Source organism: Vidua macroura, chromosome 18, assembly GCF_024509145.1.
Source record: "Vidua macroura isolate BioBank_ID:100142 chromosome 18, ASM2450914v1, whole genome shotgun sequence".
NCBI classification, from domain to species: Eukaryota; Metazoa; Chordata; class Aves; order Passeriformes; family Viduidae; genus Vidua; species Vidua macroura.
Window position 1 is genome coordinate 11732717 of NC_071588.1, and position 13885 is coordinate 11746601.

The 13885-nt window shown below is 40.8% G+C and overlaps 1 protein-coding gene across 1 annotated transcript; it reads left to right on the forward strand.

Annotated features, from left to right (window-relative positions):
• The first annotated feature begins 711 nt into the window (after positions 1–711).
• UPB1 (beta-ureidopropionase 1) lies at positions 712–13817 on the forward strand. The gene is made up of 10 exons (XM_053993719.1): positions 712–863; positions 1486–1657; positions 3089–3176; positions 3874–3968; positions 4217–4378; positions 7308–7477; positions 8148–8229; positions 9056–9098; positions 9831–9985; positions 12754–13817. Exons 1-10 carry the CDS (start codon positions 763–765, stop codon positions 12835–12837), a joined length of 1152 nt encoding a protein of 383 aa, XP_053849694.1. The 5' UTR covers positions 712–762; the 3' UTR covers positions 12838–13817.
• Positions 13818–13885: the final 68 nt, after the last annotated feature.

Here is a 13885-nt window from a genome sequence, read left to right on the forward strand (position 1 = left end):
GGTTTTGGGATGGATTTCCAATTATAATTGGCCTCAAAATCCATGTTAAACTCAAAGTTAATTATTATTGGCCCTGTTTGGTTTTAATGCAACTTCAATGGACACACACATATCCCTGAGAACCACTGCCATTTTATGACTTATTTCCGAGCCTTTTTGCTGGACGGGTATCATTAGAAAAAACTCCTAAAGGTGTTCTGCTTCTAGATGAGTTACATCTGAAGTACAAGAGTTGGTCCAGAAGTGGCAAATAGCCAGGAACAGCCACATCCCCTTGATATCCCATCAGCTGGATCGATGGAACCAAGGCTGGTGATATTTTTCCTTTCCTTACCTCTCCTTTCCTTCCTCCTCTCCTTCTTTTCTCTTCATTCCCTTCTTCTTCTCTTCTCCTTCCCCTTCCCCTTCCCTCTTTTTCCCTATCTTTACCCCTTTTTCTCTCTTTCTACTCTGTGTTCATACAGTAGGTCAGGGACCAACACGCGGATTTCCACGCCAAGTGACTTTTTGCGGACTCTCCGACTTTTGCGATTCTTTTCCACCACGAGCATTTACGAGTCGCGATCTCTCCCTGCCCCTCTGTGGCCGCACCCGCTCCCGCAGCGCCGAGGGCCCGGCAATGGCGCACGCCCGTCCCTGAGGGCACCGGGACCGTCCCGCCAAAACCCGTGAGGGGAGCGGGGCGTGCCCGACGGGGCCGCCCGGGGCAAAGTCCAGGGGGCCACCGAGCGGCTGAGGGGCTGCGCGCGCTCGCCCTCCGCCATGGCGGCGGCGCTGGAGTCGCTGGAGTCGTGCCTGGAGCGGCACATCCCGCCCGGGGAACTCGCCGAGGTGAAGCGGATCCTCTATGGGGGCGAGGCCAGGTGTGCCACCAGAACAGGCTCGCCCCCCGCTCTGCGGGTTTCCGTCGCTCCTCTCCTCGGGCTCCGCGGGGATGCCAGCCCGGGGGTGAGGGGAAGGAGGCAGTGTGAGGGCGGGTGTGCAAGACACAGGGCTGGGCTGAGGGGAAAAAGGAAAAGTAGGGCTTGTGGTACTGCAGTGAGGTGACTGGGGTATTTTAAAGGTGATCCAGGTGTAGGGAGCAGGGCAGTGTGAGAAGATGACGGACAGGGATGGAAGACCTGACGGGAATAGTGATAGCGGGGTGATGGAGCCTGAAAAGTAGGGATTAAACTTGAGGAAAAGACATGGGAGGGAAAGTGTCTGTAATCCAGGTATGGCAGGTGGAAGTTTGCGTGCTCCTTGATTTCTGCAGCAAGGTGTTAGTGTCTGGGAATGACGGGGGATGGTGGGCGATGGGTGAACGGTGAGATAGCACAAGAGCTGGTCACTGCCTGTGCCGTGGCTGGTGGATGAGTGCTGGGCATGGGAGCTTGGGTGTCTCTGCAGGGTTAGGCAGAATTGTCGTCCCCTTGGTCCATTGCATTCAGAGCAGAAAAAGAGAACATCTCATCTTGAAATGTCTTTGTTTCTTGTTCAATCCAGAAAACTTGATTTGCCAACTGCTGCACTGTCAGCAGCTCAGGAAAGAGATTTTGAACTACAGGGCTATGGATTTGAAGCTGCTTTGGAGCAGTTGAGAAGGCCACGTATTGTTCGAGTGGGACTGATACAGAATAAAATTCCTCTTCCCACAGACACAGCAGTGGCAGTCCAGGTACACAGACTGGGACTGGGGCTGTTTCTATCTCCTCTTCTGCTCGATTGAGACACAACACAGTTCAGTTGTTGATTTTAGGAGCTATATCATGAAATGTCTAATGATTTTCTGGCTGTACAGGAGCCATCACTACTGCAGTAGAGCATCCTGTAAGAAATTTGAGTGACACTTTTGGTTTCATTGTTTCTCAGAAACATCTTGTGTTTACCTAGCACACCCAACCTGCTTGCAGTTTTTCCAAAGCTAAATATTTAGTAGCTCATTTTATACATGAAAATCCTTTGCCTCTAAGATGAGACACAAAATCATTTACACAAAATCAAAAGGGATGGCAACCAGTGGAAACCACAGGTGCAGTTCTTGTTTTAATTGAGAAATGTTCCATTACAGGAAAATCCATTAGAGGAAACAGATTAATAAAGCTGTGTTCATTATTCTTTGTACAGCAGTGAGTGAAATCTTATTACAAGATAACATGGTTTAGTGGTGACTTGGCAGTGCTGGGTTAATGGTTGGACTTGGTTGATGATCTTAGAGGTCTATTCCAACATTAATTATTCTGAAACCATCATCTCTTAATATCTTGGACACAGCAGCACTGAAGTGGCAAACATAGAGAAATAGTCTCCTGAGAGTAGCTTTTAAAAAGGAAAAGAAAATACTGCATGTATAAAATCTCCTGGAGTAGTAGTTTTGTACTGTGACAGGACAGAACATTTCTGAAGTAATTTGTTTTGGAAAGATTACCTATCACAGATGCAAGTCATTAATTCAGTAAATGGATCAAGTTTGTGGATTCTTTATAACAGCTGTTGAATAAAGTACCAGCTATATTAATGATTTTACTTTACAAATAACTAGTTAACTATTTCTGTAAATCAATATACAATTTTTGATCTCATAGGTCACTGCAGTCTTGTCTTTTTTTTTTTTTTTTAAACCTGAAAGTAGCAATGCAAAGTACTACACCTATGCTTATGTTTATGTAGAATACTCTATAAAACTCATTAATAAATACGTTGAGGATTTTTCTTGGTAATAATTACTTAGCTCTTAGAGGGCTTAACATCATCCTGTAGATTTACAATGGGCAGCAAAATTATAGTTTCTGTTGATTCTGTTTAGATTTTCAGCTTTTTGCAAGTCAGAGAGCAGTGAATTTCCAGCAATATAAATGTTGCAACCATGGAATTAGAATCCCATTGGAATACGTTCTCTATTTTCAGTATCTAAATGCTTTTAAAAATCTGTATCTGACTTTGTTATCAGTGTTCAGGAATGATACCTCGAGTTACTCCCCCTGAAAGCAATGGCACTAAGCATAGAACAAGATAAACTCCATGTGAACAAAGGGTGCAAAACCAGGCAGCTGACACAGAGGTGAGTTAGAAGTGGCTTTTTTAATGGTGTGACATTTCTCACAATCAGGTGGCTGCTCTGCACAGGCGCATCGAGGAGATAGTGGGAGTGGCTGCAATGTGTGGCGTCAACATTGTGTGTTTCCAGGAGGCGTGGAGTGAGTATCTTGTGGTTCCCTCTAGATGTCAGATGTCAAGTGCCCTCTATTTTAACAGGTGTCCTGTAAGTGAACAGTAGAAATCTTCCAAGATACAACAATTGACTGTAGTGATTTGCTTCCTAAAGGAACAAGGAAAACCCAAAGAGTCTGAGGTAGCAGAACTGTATGGAAGAGATATGAGGGGTCTGTTGCATTGAAGACTGCTGTATCATATTTGGAGCTCCTTCCTGGCATCCTTTATGATCCTTTCCTCTTTTTATTTTCTCCTAAAACTTTGGGGGTTTCTTCTAGACTGGTATTAATTGTTAAAAATCTGTTTTTAATTAACATGGGGTGTTTGAGGCTTAATAGAAGCAAAACTTTTCAATTTCATGGGCAAGTGAAGGCCCATGAGATGTTTGTGAAAACAGGTTGTTCACAGTGTACCCCAGTGACTGGGGTATATTGTCTTTTTACCCCTGCTGAGACTTCACTAAATACATCCATTTTCTTCTGGTTTGCCCTCTCTGAGCTCAAAACTCCTTGCCCTCACTAAAAATATTTTTAAATAGCTTTTGCCTTTAACAGTTGAAGGAAAACAGTTGAATCATTCTTAATTGTTTAATTTTTTTAATCTGTATTCATGCAAATATCATATATTTCTTGAGTGACATGAACATTTTTGTACATTTTGCCTTGCTTTGGTGTTTTCCAGCCATGCCCTTTGCTTTTTGTACAAGAGAGAAACTTCCTTGGACTGAATTTGCTGAGTCAGCAGAGGATGGGCCAACAACAAAATTCTGTCAAGAGGTAAAAAACCAACCAAGCAAGCAAAATAAAGACCAACTGACATCACTTGAAGGAAAAGACAATATACCAGTGAACTGGCAGGCAGAATTTGCTGTATTTCTCACTCGTACCTGTGTTATTTAACATTTCTAGTTAGCATGTAATGCTGTTTTACCTTTTAATTAACTGTTTCCAGCTGCCTGTGGTGTCTGTCATTCTGGGGTACTGCAGGCTGGTGTCTGATAAAGGAATTGTGTTCATTTGTGCAGCTTGCAAAGAAGTACAATATGGTTGTGGTGTCTCCAATCCTGGAGCGAGATGAACTGCATGGTGGAATTCTGTGGAATACTGCAGTAGTCATTTCTAATTCTGGAGCACTCCTTGGCAAAAGTAGGAAAAATCACATTCCAAGGGTTGGAGATTTCAATGAGGTAAGATGCAGTATTGTGACAATCAAGTTAGTCTTACCTTGCAGCTCTTGTTTGTGCCAGCACGTGTTGTATCAGAGTCACAGTGGCAGGAAATGCAATGTGTTTCTAAAAAATGTGGTTCACTTACTGTTGAATCAGTTTTTCTGAGATGAAGCCATAGTTAATTTATCAAGAAGGAATAACTTTAGTGAGAGTGATGAGTCTTAAAGGAAAAATAACATTGAATCTTGTTAGGTGCTCTTCCTTGGCCCAGTGAAACTTCAAAGGTATCAAGTATCCATTAAAAGGATTGTTTAAGTTACAGCTGTGTTATGTTTGTTGTGCATGATTGGCTTGGGTAGTTTTGTCATGTGTGCACATTGAACTTACTTTAATTTGCAGGGTAATTGTTTCTTGAGCATTACTTACAGCCTTTCTCTGTTTCTCTGTGAGGTTGTCTTGGAAATGACAGTTCTTTTGCTTGTGCTTATTCAAGCAGAGTCCCTGAATTCATTGTGCCTCTGACTGAATAGCTGGTTTATGGCATCTTCTGTTCACTAATGGCATTATTGCAGCTGAAGCCCCCAGCAGGTTTTGGGCCATCTTCCAGAATCAGAAACTGAACTGGCAGTAAAGGCAATGACTGGTAGATCTGAAATGTGTTTATCCATCCAAAGAAATATCACAAGCAGAAAGATCAGGATTAAAAATTAACTGAATTCTAAAAATACATTGTCTTACCTAACTAAATCTCTCCTTGTCAGCTAAAGTGAGTAATTAACAGAGGCATTTCTGCTAAGCACTGGAGGCTGCTGTATACCTGCAGTTGCTTTTGTTCCCTGTATGACTGCTCCAGTCATCAAACTGAGGCTTCTGAACCTAAAGTGCTTTTTTGTTAATGTAAAAAGTTATTTTGGGTCTCAAAACTTTGTGTTCAAAGACCTCTGGAAGTTTTGACCTTGCTCCCAGACTTGATCAGGCTGGTTTGAGTTTCTCCAGAGGAGGCTGTTAATAGAGTTCTACACAATGAATTTCTGGCACAGTCTGTCAGTCACCAGTCTTACCTTGTATTTTTAACAATCATTCTGATTCTTACTATTATTTTATCAGCTCTGTCCTTTAGCTAGCAAAAATAGTAGCTAAGAAATCCATTGGTTACTTTCCACATTTTCAAATTTATTCTTTATGTAATCCAACAAAAAATAAATTCCTGTTGCTTGTGCTCAAATATGATGTTTTTCAGTTTTCCTGACAGTGTTTAGTGGAGAATCAACAGATTCCAAGAAACTAATTGTTTCCAGCTATGAAACTGTAATGAGAGACACCTAAAAAAAGAAAGTATTCTTACTTTCTCATGTGAAGTATAAATAGAGTTTCCCTAAGAGTTTTGCATAGTTGCTAAAAGAAGTTAGTTCTTAGAATCCTAAAGGCCAGAATTACTACAAAACTATCTGTTTATAACTTCCAGATATACTATAATGATCTGGCATTTCTTCTTGTATCTACTTGTTACAGAATCAAGTAGTGCTTGCCCAAGACAGCACTGTCTTCAGCTGGCTTTGTTAGCAAAGCATTAAATCCACTTTTCTGAGCTGAACAATTCTGATAAAGCAACTTCAGAAACCACCCAGGCTACAGGAAAGGATTATATTCATCTGTGTTACTTTAATGTTGTTTTCTTTATCAACAAAGTTAAACCTCAGGGAAATATCGAATTTGAAATTATTTCATGTGGGTTGTCTCTGTAGGGCAGATGGGAAAGGAGCCTTGTTAAAATCGTGCCCGTTGAATGAGTAAGAACTAAATGGAAAGGGCAAAGAGGTTGGTCTGTGGCCTATTCAGCCATGTGTGGGAGGCCTTATAAACAAAAATCAATCCTTCTTGAGACATCACACTTTATTGCTGTGGAGAGGATTGTGACCTCTGGTGTGAAATAAAGAAATAGGAACTGATGAATTCCCTGAAGCAACAGCAGTCTTGTTTTTCTTCTGCTGTTGTAAGAAAAGAAATTAAGAATAGGAAAAAAAATGGAAATATATTCATTCAGCAGAATTGTTTTGAAAAAGATTTGTGTGAGCACCCACCATGTGGTCTGCTGTCTACAGACATGAAAGGAGATCAAATCAGTGCCCAAGGGACTGTGCAATTTCATGAGAACTGATAATAAATAAGAAACATGAGATGATTATTTTACTGGACATACTGAACCTGTAGCCCTTGGTTTCAGAAGGTGACCCTCCTGTGTCTATCATGCCATTGGCCCACACTTACAGGAGGCCCAGGTTTGTTCCCCAGCTGTACCTGCTTGCTTTGGGCCTCAGGTGTTTCTACTTCCTTCAGGACCAATGGCAGTGGTGGTTACAAGGAACAGATCATTTCAATAAAATGGGGTACAGAATACCTTCCATCTGTGATGAGAGACATGTCCTGGTGGATTAGGATGTGGATTGTGTCCCTTGCTCTTCTGTCTCTGATCAGCACCAAAGGATGCTGTCAGGAATCAGCCTGGCCACTGCAACTTGCGTGCTTCCTTGGGATCCTCAGTTCTGTATAAGGGGTGTTGGGTGGCGTGTTTTTGTCCTTATCTTCGGGTCTTCATCACTGTCTTTGTCCCTGTCTAAACCTGGTGATGGTACTTTCAGAAAGCAGCACGTTTTGGAAGTGCACTGCCTGCTGCATAAAACAAAGTTCCTCTGCTTGAAAGGAAATAAAAGAGTGTAATTTCAGTGAATACAGGCTCCTGCTGCTGCCTTGGCATTTCTGTATTCATCTTTTCTACTGCCTAAGTGATTTTGTAAATCTCATCATATTATCCCCAGCTTTCTATCTACAGATTAAAAATCTTTTTTAGGTGGAGTTACTTCTTTGCACTTTTTTAAGAAGTCTGCCTTTGTGGGTTTTGTTGTTTGGTTGGACTTTTTCCTTTGTTTTTTCTTTTGTTTGTTTGTAGTCTACTTACTATATGGAAGGAAATACAGGACACCCAGTGTTTCAGACACAGTTTGGGACAATTGCTGTGAACATCTGCTATGGGCGCCACCACCCTCTGAACTGGCTCATGTATAGCATGAATGGAGCAGAGATCATCTTTAACCCTTCAGCCACTATAGGGACACTCAGGTAAAATACAAAATGATTTGTGCCATTGCTTCCTTTCTGGGTTAACTGAACCTCTGAGCCCTGCACTGAGGCCTTAAAGACACCTTGCTGAGGTCTTGATGTAATCTCATTGTTTTGCCTTCAAAAAGGAGCCTGCATTCTCCTCCACCAGGAATTTTGGGCTCCCAGTCTCCTCCCAGTAACTGATTCTCTTTCAGAACTTTACTGTACATCAGCAGGTCTCCTGTCTTTAAGACAGCATTAACCAGCATCCAGCTGGTATTCTGAAAACAGAGACTTTGTTTAGATTTTTTTATGTAATATTTTTGCTATATAATAGGTAGTGGTCATGTTCAGACTTTTTTTACCAGCTTGCACTGTCCACCTAGGAATGTTGTATGAAATTGCAGTTTTTAGAACCAAGCTGAGATACCCTTTTCTGAGAAATTGTTTTTTAAACCGTTGGCAATTTTATGGCTGTCAGGCCTCTTGAACCAGACTGGACTGGTGCAAACTGTCCCTTGAGATTAATCTTCTGCAGATTAACATTAATTGCACCCAACTGACTTGATTTCCTAAAAGCTAACTGTGGCTTCTTTGACAGAAAATGTGCAGTGTGAGACAGTGAGAATCTAGATTTAGCACTGGAGTGTACAGTTAATGAATACCTGCTCCTCTCTGTGTGTTGCAGCGAGGCGCTGTGGCCGATCGAAGCCAGAAACGCTGCCATAGCCAATCACTGCTTCACGTGTGCCATCAACAGAGTAGGAACGGTTCGTATCTTCCTTGCTTCATTCCATCACTCAGGGCTTGGAGCATGAGTTTGTTCGAGGCAGCGGCTGCTAGCACTAGAATGCATGGGTTCCCCTGCTGGTAACCACTGTACTAGGGTTTATGATGTGATTTGAAGATGGACAGTGATGAAGAGATTGAGAGCTGCCTCTGTTGCTGGCAGCCTGCTTTTTGGTCGCAGCTGTTTCCTGTTCTTGAATTGAATCTTTGTAAGAGGCACCCGCCCTTTTGCTAACTCTCCCGGTTTCTCTGGTGAAATCAGTATTTTATCCAAAATGAGTGAAAAATTAATATATCCTCAAGTCAACGGTACACAACTTGTGGCTGTTGTACAGCTACTATCTCTTTCTGAACTGTAAAATTCTATAATGAAATTTAATAGCACGTGCAATAGGTTATTCTTACCTTCAGATTAGTCCAATTACGCTATGTGTAAACTTTTAAAATTAGATTCCCTGCAAAAATCCAGAATTTTCCTTGCTGCTGTGTGAACGTTTGCCTTTTTTTGTCATCCGAAAAGATATGTTTGGTTAAATATCTCCTCTTTTGCCTCTTTAAACTTGTGAAATGGATACGAGGCACGTTCCCCAAAGTGTATGAACAACAGGCAGTGATACAAAAAGACCTTGTGTTCTATCCATCACAGAAACTAGGCCTCTCTGATGACTCCCTTCAGACAGTGCTGATCATGTGCCAGAAAAAAATATTTGTAGATTTATATAAACTCCCAAAATATGATAGACTAGCAAGGATTTCTTGAATGAAACGGAATTATACTGCCACCTATGGATTCCTCTTATTTCACAGGAGTACTACAAAAACGCCTTTACTTCTGGAGATGGTGGAAAAGGTATGTTCAGAAATCACATTCGCTACCAGTTCCCAGATTTGCTGGAAGTTAAAGAGAGCGATCAATGAGGAGTATGAGATTTTCTTGTATGTACTTATATGTTGCAACACAGCAATTTGTGCAGTGAAAACTGTGGCTGCTTGTGGCTCCATCCAGAGTGTTCCTGAGCCTTTTTTAGCCAGTTTTGGAGCTAAGTGTTTTTAGCAGCTGCATGAGAAAGGTCAGTGGGATCCATGGCTTAGTAGTACAACAAATGTGATTGATTTTTGGCACAACTCAAGAGTTGTGCAATATGAAATAACATCTTTTCTGTGCCTCAAATCCCAGTGTTTTCACCTCTGACCTTTTATTGAAAATAGAATGGGTGTATCTCTGTCAGCTGTTTTGAAAATGTATGATTTGACAATTGGAATTCATTTAAATGCTGAGTAAAAAGCAATGAAAGCAAAGCCTTTAGTCCAGAGACTTGATAATGGGAAAACATAATGGTACATTATTTGAAAGTCAATGCAGGGAGATTTTCCTGATAATTTGAGGGTGTACTATGCATGAAAATTATAACTAGCCAAAACTGCAGTTATTTTAGGATCATGCTGTGACTCTTCAAGATGATTGTCTTGCCTAAAGGACAGTGAGTCCCCAAAAAACAGAGTCAGGTTTTGTGGGGCACTGCATGCTAAGTTGCATACCTATTTGCAGATGGCAGTACATGCTTTTTAAAATCTCTCTAAGCACACCATGAGCTGGGCCATTTCTATGGCTCGAGTTACGTAGCTGCGCCAGACGGCAGCCGGACCCCGGGGCTCTCTCGCACTCAGGATGGGCTGCTGGTGGCAGAGATGGACCTAAACCTCTGCAGGCAAGTCAGTGACAAATGGAATTTTAAGGTAAGCCTGACTATAAAGGAAATACAATATTAGAACAAACAAGCTTTGATAATGATTCTATGATGTTCCAATAGTTAAAATGCAGCCTTTTATATATATTTTTTTAGCAGTTCAGAGCTTAAATTGTTGAAGTAATTTAACAGGATGTTATGGAGGCCAAAAGCATAAATAGAGTTGGAAAAGAAGTAGCTAAGTTCAGGGAAACTAGGCCAGTAGCTTTCAAATGAAAACCCTAGCCTCGGGACCTTACCGTGGATTGCCAGCAGCTCTGAGGATTGCTGGGGAAGAGTTTTGCTTTCCTTATGCAGTGAACATAGGCATTTGTTGCTGAGCTGAGGCAGGTATTGCATCTATCTAACATGGTACTATTATATATTCTTAAAGGCTTTAATTGTCAGTTTTGGTGATATTCAGTGAAAACCCAAACCTACAAGCTTCTGAGAACTTTCTGAAGGCAAAATTCTTGCAACGTTAACTTCTTGAATTTGTGGATATGTTGAAACTACAGAGAAGGAACTGTGTACTGTATATATTCATCTCTGAAGCATCTTAACACACTTTTGAATTTATCTAAATCAGATTAAGATAGCTGCAAGCCATTCCATATGGCTTTAACAAACCTTATTTATTACTATTTTTTTTTTTGTATTCTGAGGTAAAGCTAATTTGGTTCATCTTTACAGAGGGCATAATTGGATTTAATTTGTCCAGCAGCAGTGCTGGTTGAAGAAATGGCTGCCCCAGCACAGCAGCTTGCTAACCCTTCAGCTGTGCCAGTACAAGCTATGTGGGATGCTATATTATATACCGATTTAGTGGAGTGACCAAATTTTTTTTTTTTTTAAACAAACAACACTCTAGTTCCTTTTTTATTCTGATCAAATTTACAACAGGCCACACAAAGATCCTGTTGGAACAAAAAAAGGAAATAAGTGACAGCTCTGGAAATAGGCTTTGTTGATGAAGAAAACATCTTGCTTGCTTCTGTGGAGACAGGTCTCTTGTTCCAGTTCTCAGTACTGCTAAAGACCAGAACCTTTTCCTGGTCACTCTTAAGATCAGCATGATTTGAATTCTAACAAAATAGACCAGAACACTTGGCTAGCAGCTGTACAATATATGCAGGTTCTTCTGTGATCACCTAGTATCTAAAACAAGTAACCATTTGCAAGGAGTGTCAAATATTGCACACCATGCTACTGCAAGCAGACATTTATTTTATAGAGCTGGTTTGTTTGCCTGTTGTGCATTACAGAATGGTGCAATATTCAAGATGTTTTGATGTCAGTTTGACATAAAAATGAAAAGTCTCTCTGGATTTAAAATGCTGAATAAGCTTTCTAATTAAAAAAATAGTAATTTCTTATCTAGAGCTTAATTTCTTTGGTAATATTGCTAATCCATACATAGAGACTAAAACCAAGAAGTAATTTCAGATAATCTTCTGCAACAGAGTTGCATTTACAGATGCCTATGGAAGGCATGTGGTTGTTGCCATAATGAAATTAAGTTGTGCTGAGAGATTCTTAGTTTTTTAAGTCAGGCATGCATTTAATTTTGCTTTGCCACAAGAGTCTGAGGCCCTTACTGCAGAGTAGAGGCTTGGTGTGTCAGGAAGCACATGGAGCATTGCTTCTACCAGCCTAGGAGGGGTATCTGAACAAAAGCAATTGTATTGATTAGGAAAAACAAACAGTAAAGGCAAAACACTGGCCTTTGGCTGATTTGTGTAGAATTGTGTATTTTTTGTTGTCGTCAACTCCTGTGCTTTCAGCACCTTCATTTCATGTTGATGGTGTGGAGTGCTATTGTTGGGTTTTAGCACATAAAGCACAGCTGTGGTTTTGTTTATGTGACAGGGGAGAGCTGTTTCCTTTTCCTCTCAGTTGGGAGAGGTAGTTCTTGCTGAGGGGAATGAGGAAGAGTGGTCACAGGTTTTCTCACCCACTGCAGAAAACCTTTAACAGCGAGTAGGAAGCTATTTAACCTGCTCTGGTATCTGCAGTGTGCACCCAGTGATGCCTGAAAGGGACATTGAGTAGAATGTCTTTGCTAAACTTAGAGCAGCAAAAGGGTTAAACAAATTAAATAAAGATGTAATTTGCCTCTCTCAGAACCAATGCTGTGGGCTGTGCACTCAGAAGAGGATGGTGGCATTACATCAGGTGCTGTATTGCAGCACTTCCAGCACTTGCTCTGTTGCCCAAACCACTGAGATTTTGTATTATTAACGGATGAAGTAGCAGTAACCCCAACACTGTTGGTGGCTTATATGCAGACTTACTGCTGGCAGCAGGGCTCTTTGGTTGTCAAGGACATGACATGAAGCCCTAATTACAGAGACACTCCTTTGCCTTCATTGACATAACTTAAAAAATTGTTGATGCATAAGAAAGCAAGTCCACCTTTCACATTCAGCTATCCAGAATAGCTATAATAAGTAGTAAGTCAGTGCTCATGACTGTCATTGAAGGAGAGCTGCAAAACAGGAAGGTGTTCATTTAAAAGTTTGACTTTCAGGGTGGAACTACACTTCTTTTTTTGGATAGAAATACAGTCCTAGGCAACATAATACTAGTTCTTTTATAAAAAAAGTTTGTGCTAAGGCACTGGAGATACTGATTTTGAGGGAATTATGGTTTTGATGTTTGGGACAATTAAATCGTATATTGTCATAGGAAAAACCAACCAGTGAATAGAGGTATTTTCTACTGAAGTACTTTTGTAGCTTACTTGAAAGAACTGAAGCTTTGATTTTTCTTTTCCAGATGACTGGTAGATATGAAATGTATGCAGAAAAGCTCGCTGAAGCAATCCAGCCTTTCTTTATACCCAATATCATCAAAGAGTAAGAGAGAGCATCTCATGACACTCAAATGTTACAAGACAAACTCAAAGTTACTGTTGGATTATAGCTTTACTGTGAATCACAAGTTGCTGGTTTAATGTTGTCAGTTTAATTTCATGTAGCCAATTTTAAATAATAGGAGTCAGAACTTTTACGTAAAATAATTTAAAATGGCTTCGTAATTGTTTGTCATTTACACTAATGAGTCTAAAGTTGTTCCTTGCTAGAAATACATCCAGTGTTTTTCTAGAGTAGATACCCATACAGTGTACTCTGATAACAGTTGATTGGATGAGTTCAGAGGACATGAAAATTTTTACGTAAGCTTTGCACTGTACATCTGTTTCTGCTTTCTGGTTTTTACCCTCTGCCCAAATGCATAATTTAGGGAGAAATGAGGCTGAAATTGTTTTCATCTGGGTTTTGATTGCTTTTTCTGCTTATGAACTACTTGATGCATTTCAGTTACAGCTGAGTAATGTACCAGATATCCCAGTTGTGTGAAGATCTGTGGGTGCTCTAAAGCAGGACTGCTTTGGTTCTGTTGCTTTTTACACAACCACAGCTGGAGCAGTGTCTTTGCTGTGCCCCTTCAAGGTGCAGAAGTTGTGCTCAGAGAGCTGCTTTGGTATCTTCTGAAGCTCAGTGCCCTGAAGGGAAGCAGAAATAGAGACCCTGCCCAATGCACAGGCAAGGCTGGGGCAGTTGCATGCTTTTCACTGTGAACGGAAAGCTCAGGATGGGTGAGGAAAACTCCTTCCCCGGGGCTGCACTCCAGGAGGATATGTGGTGGCTGCAGAGTACACAACCCAGCTGTGGAATAAAGGTAGTGATGACACATCTTAGGTAGTACTGTATTCTGAAATTTTGCTTCATATGATTTGAGTGATGTCAGTGGGTGTCAGGCAATGCAGACTGAATACAATTTACAGCCCAGCAACTATGAATTTATAGCTAATAATAGTAATAAATATTTGAACTCTTGTTTTTGTTTTTCTAAATTACAATTTCAGATTTTCAAAAACACTTTTCCTAATAAACTTGTTAATAAA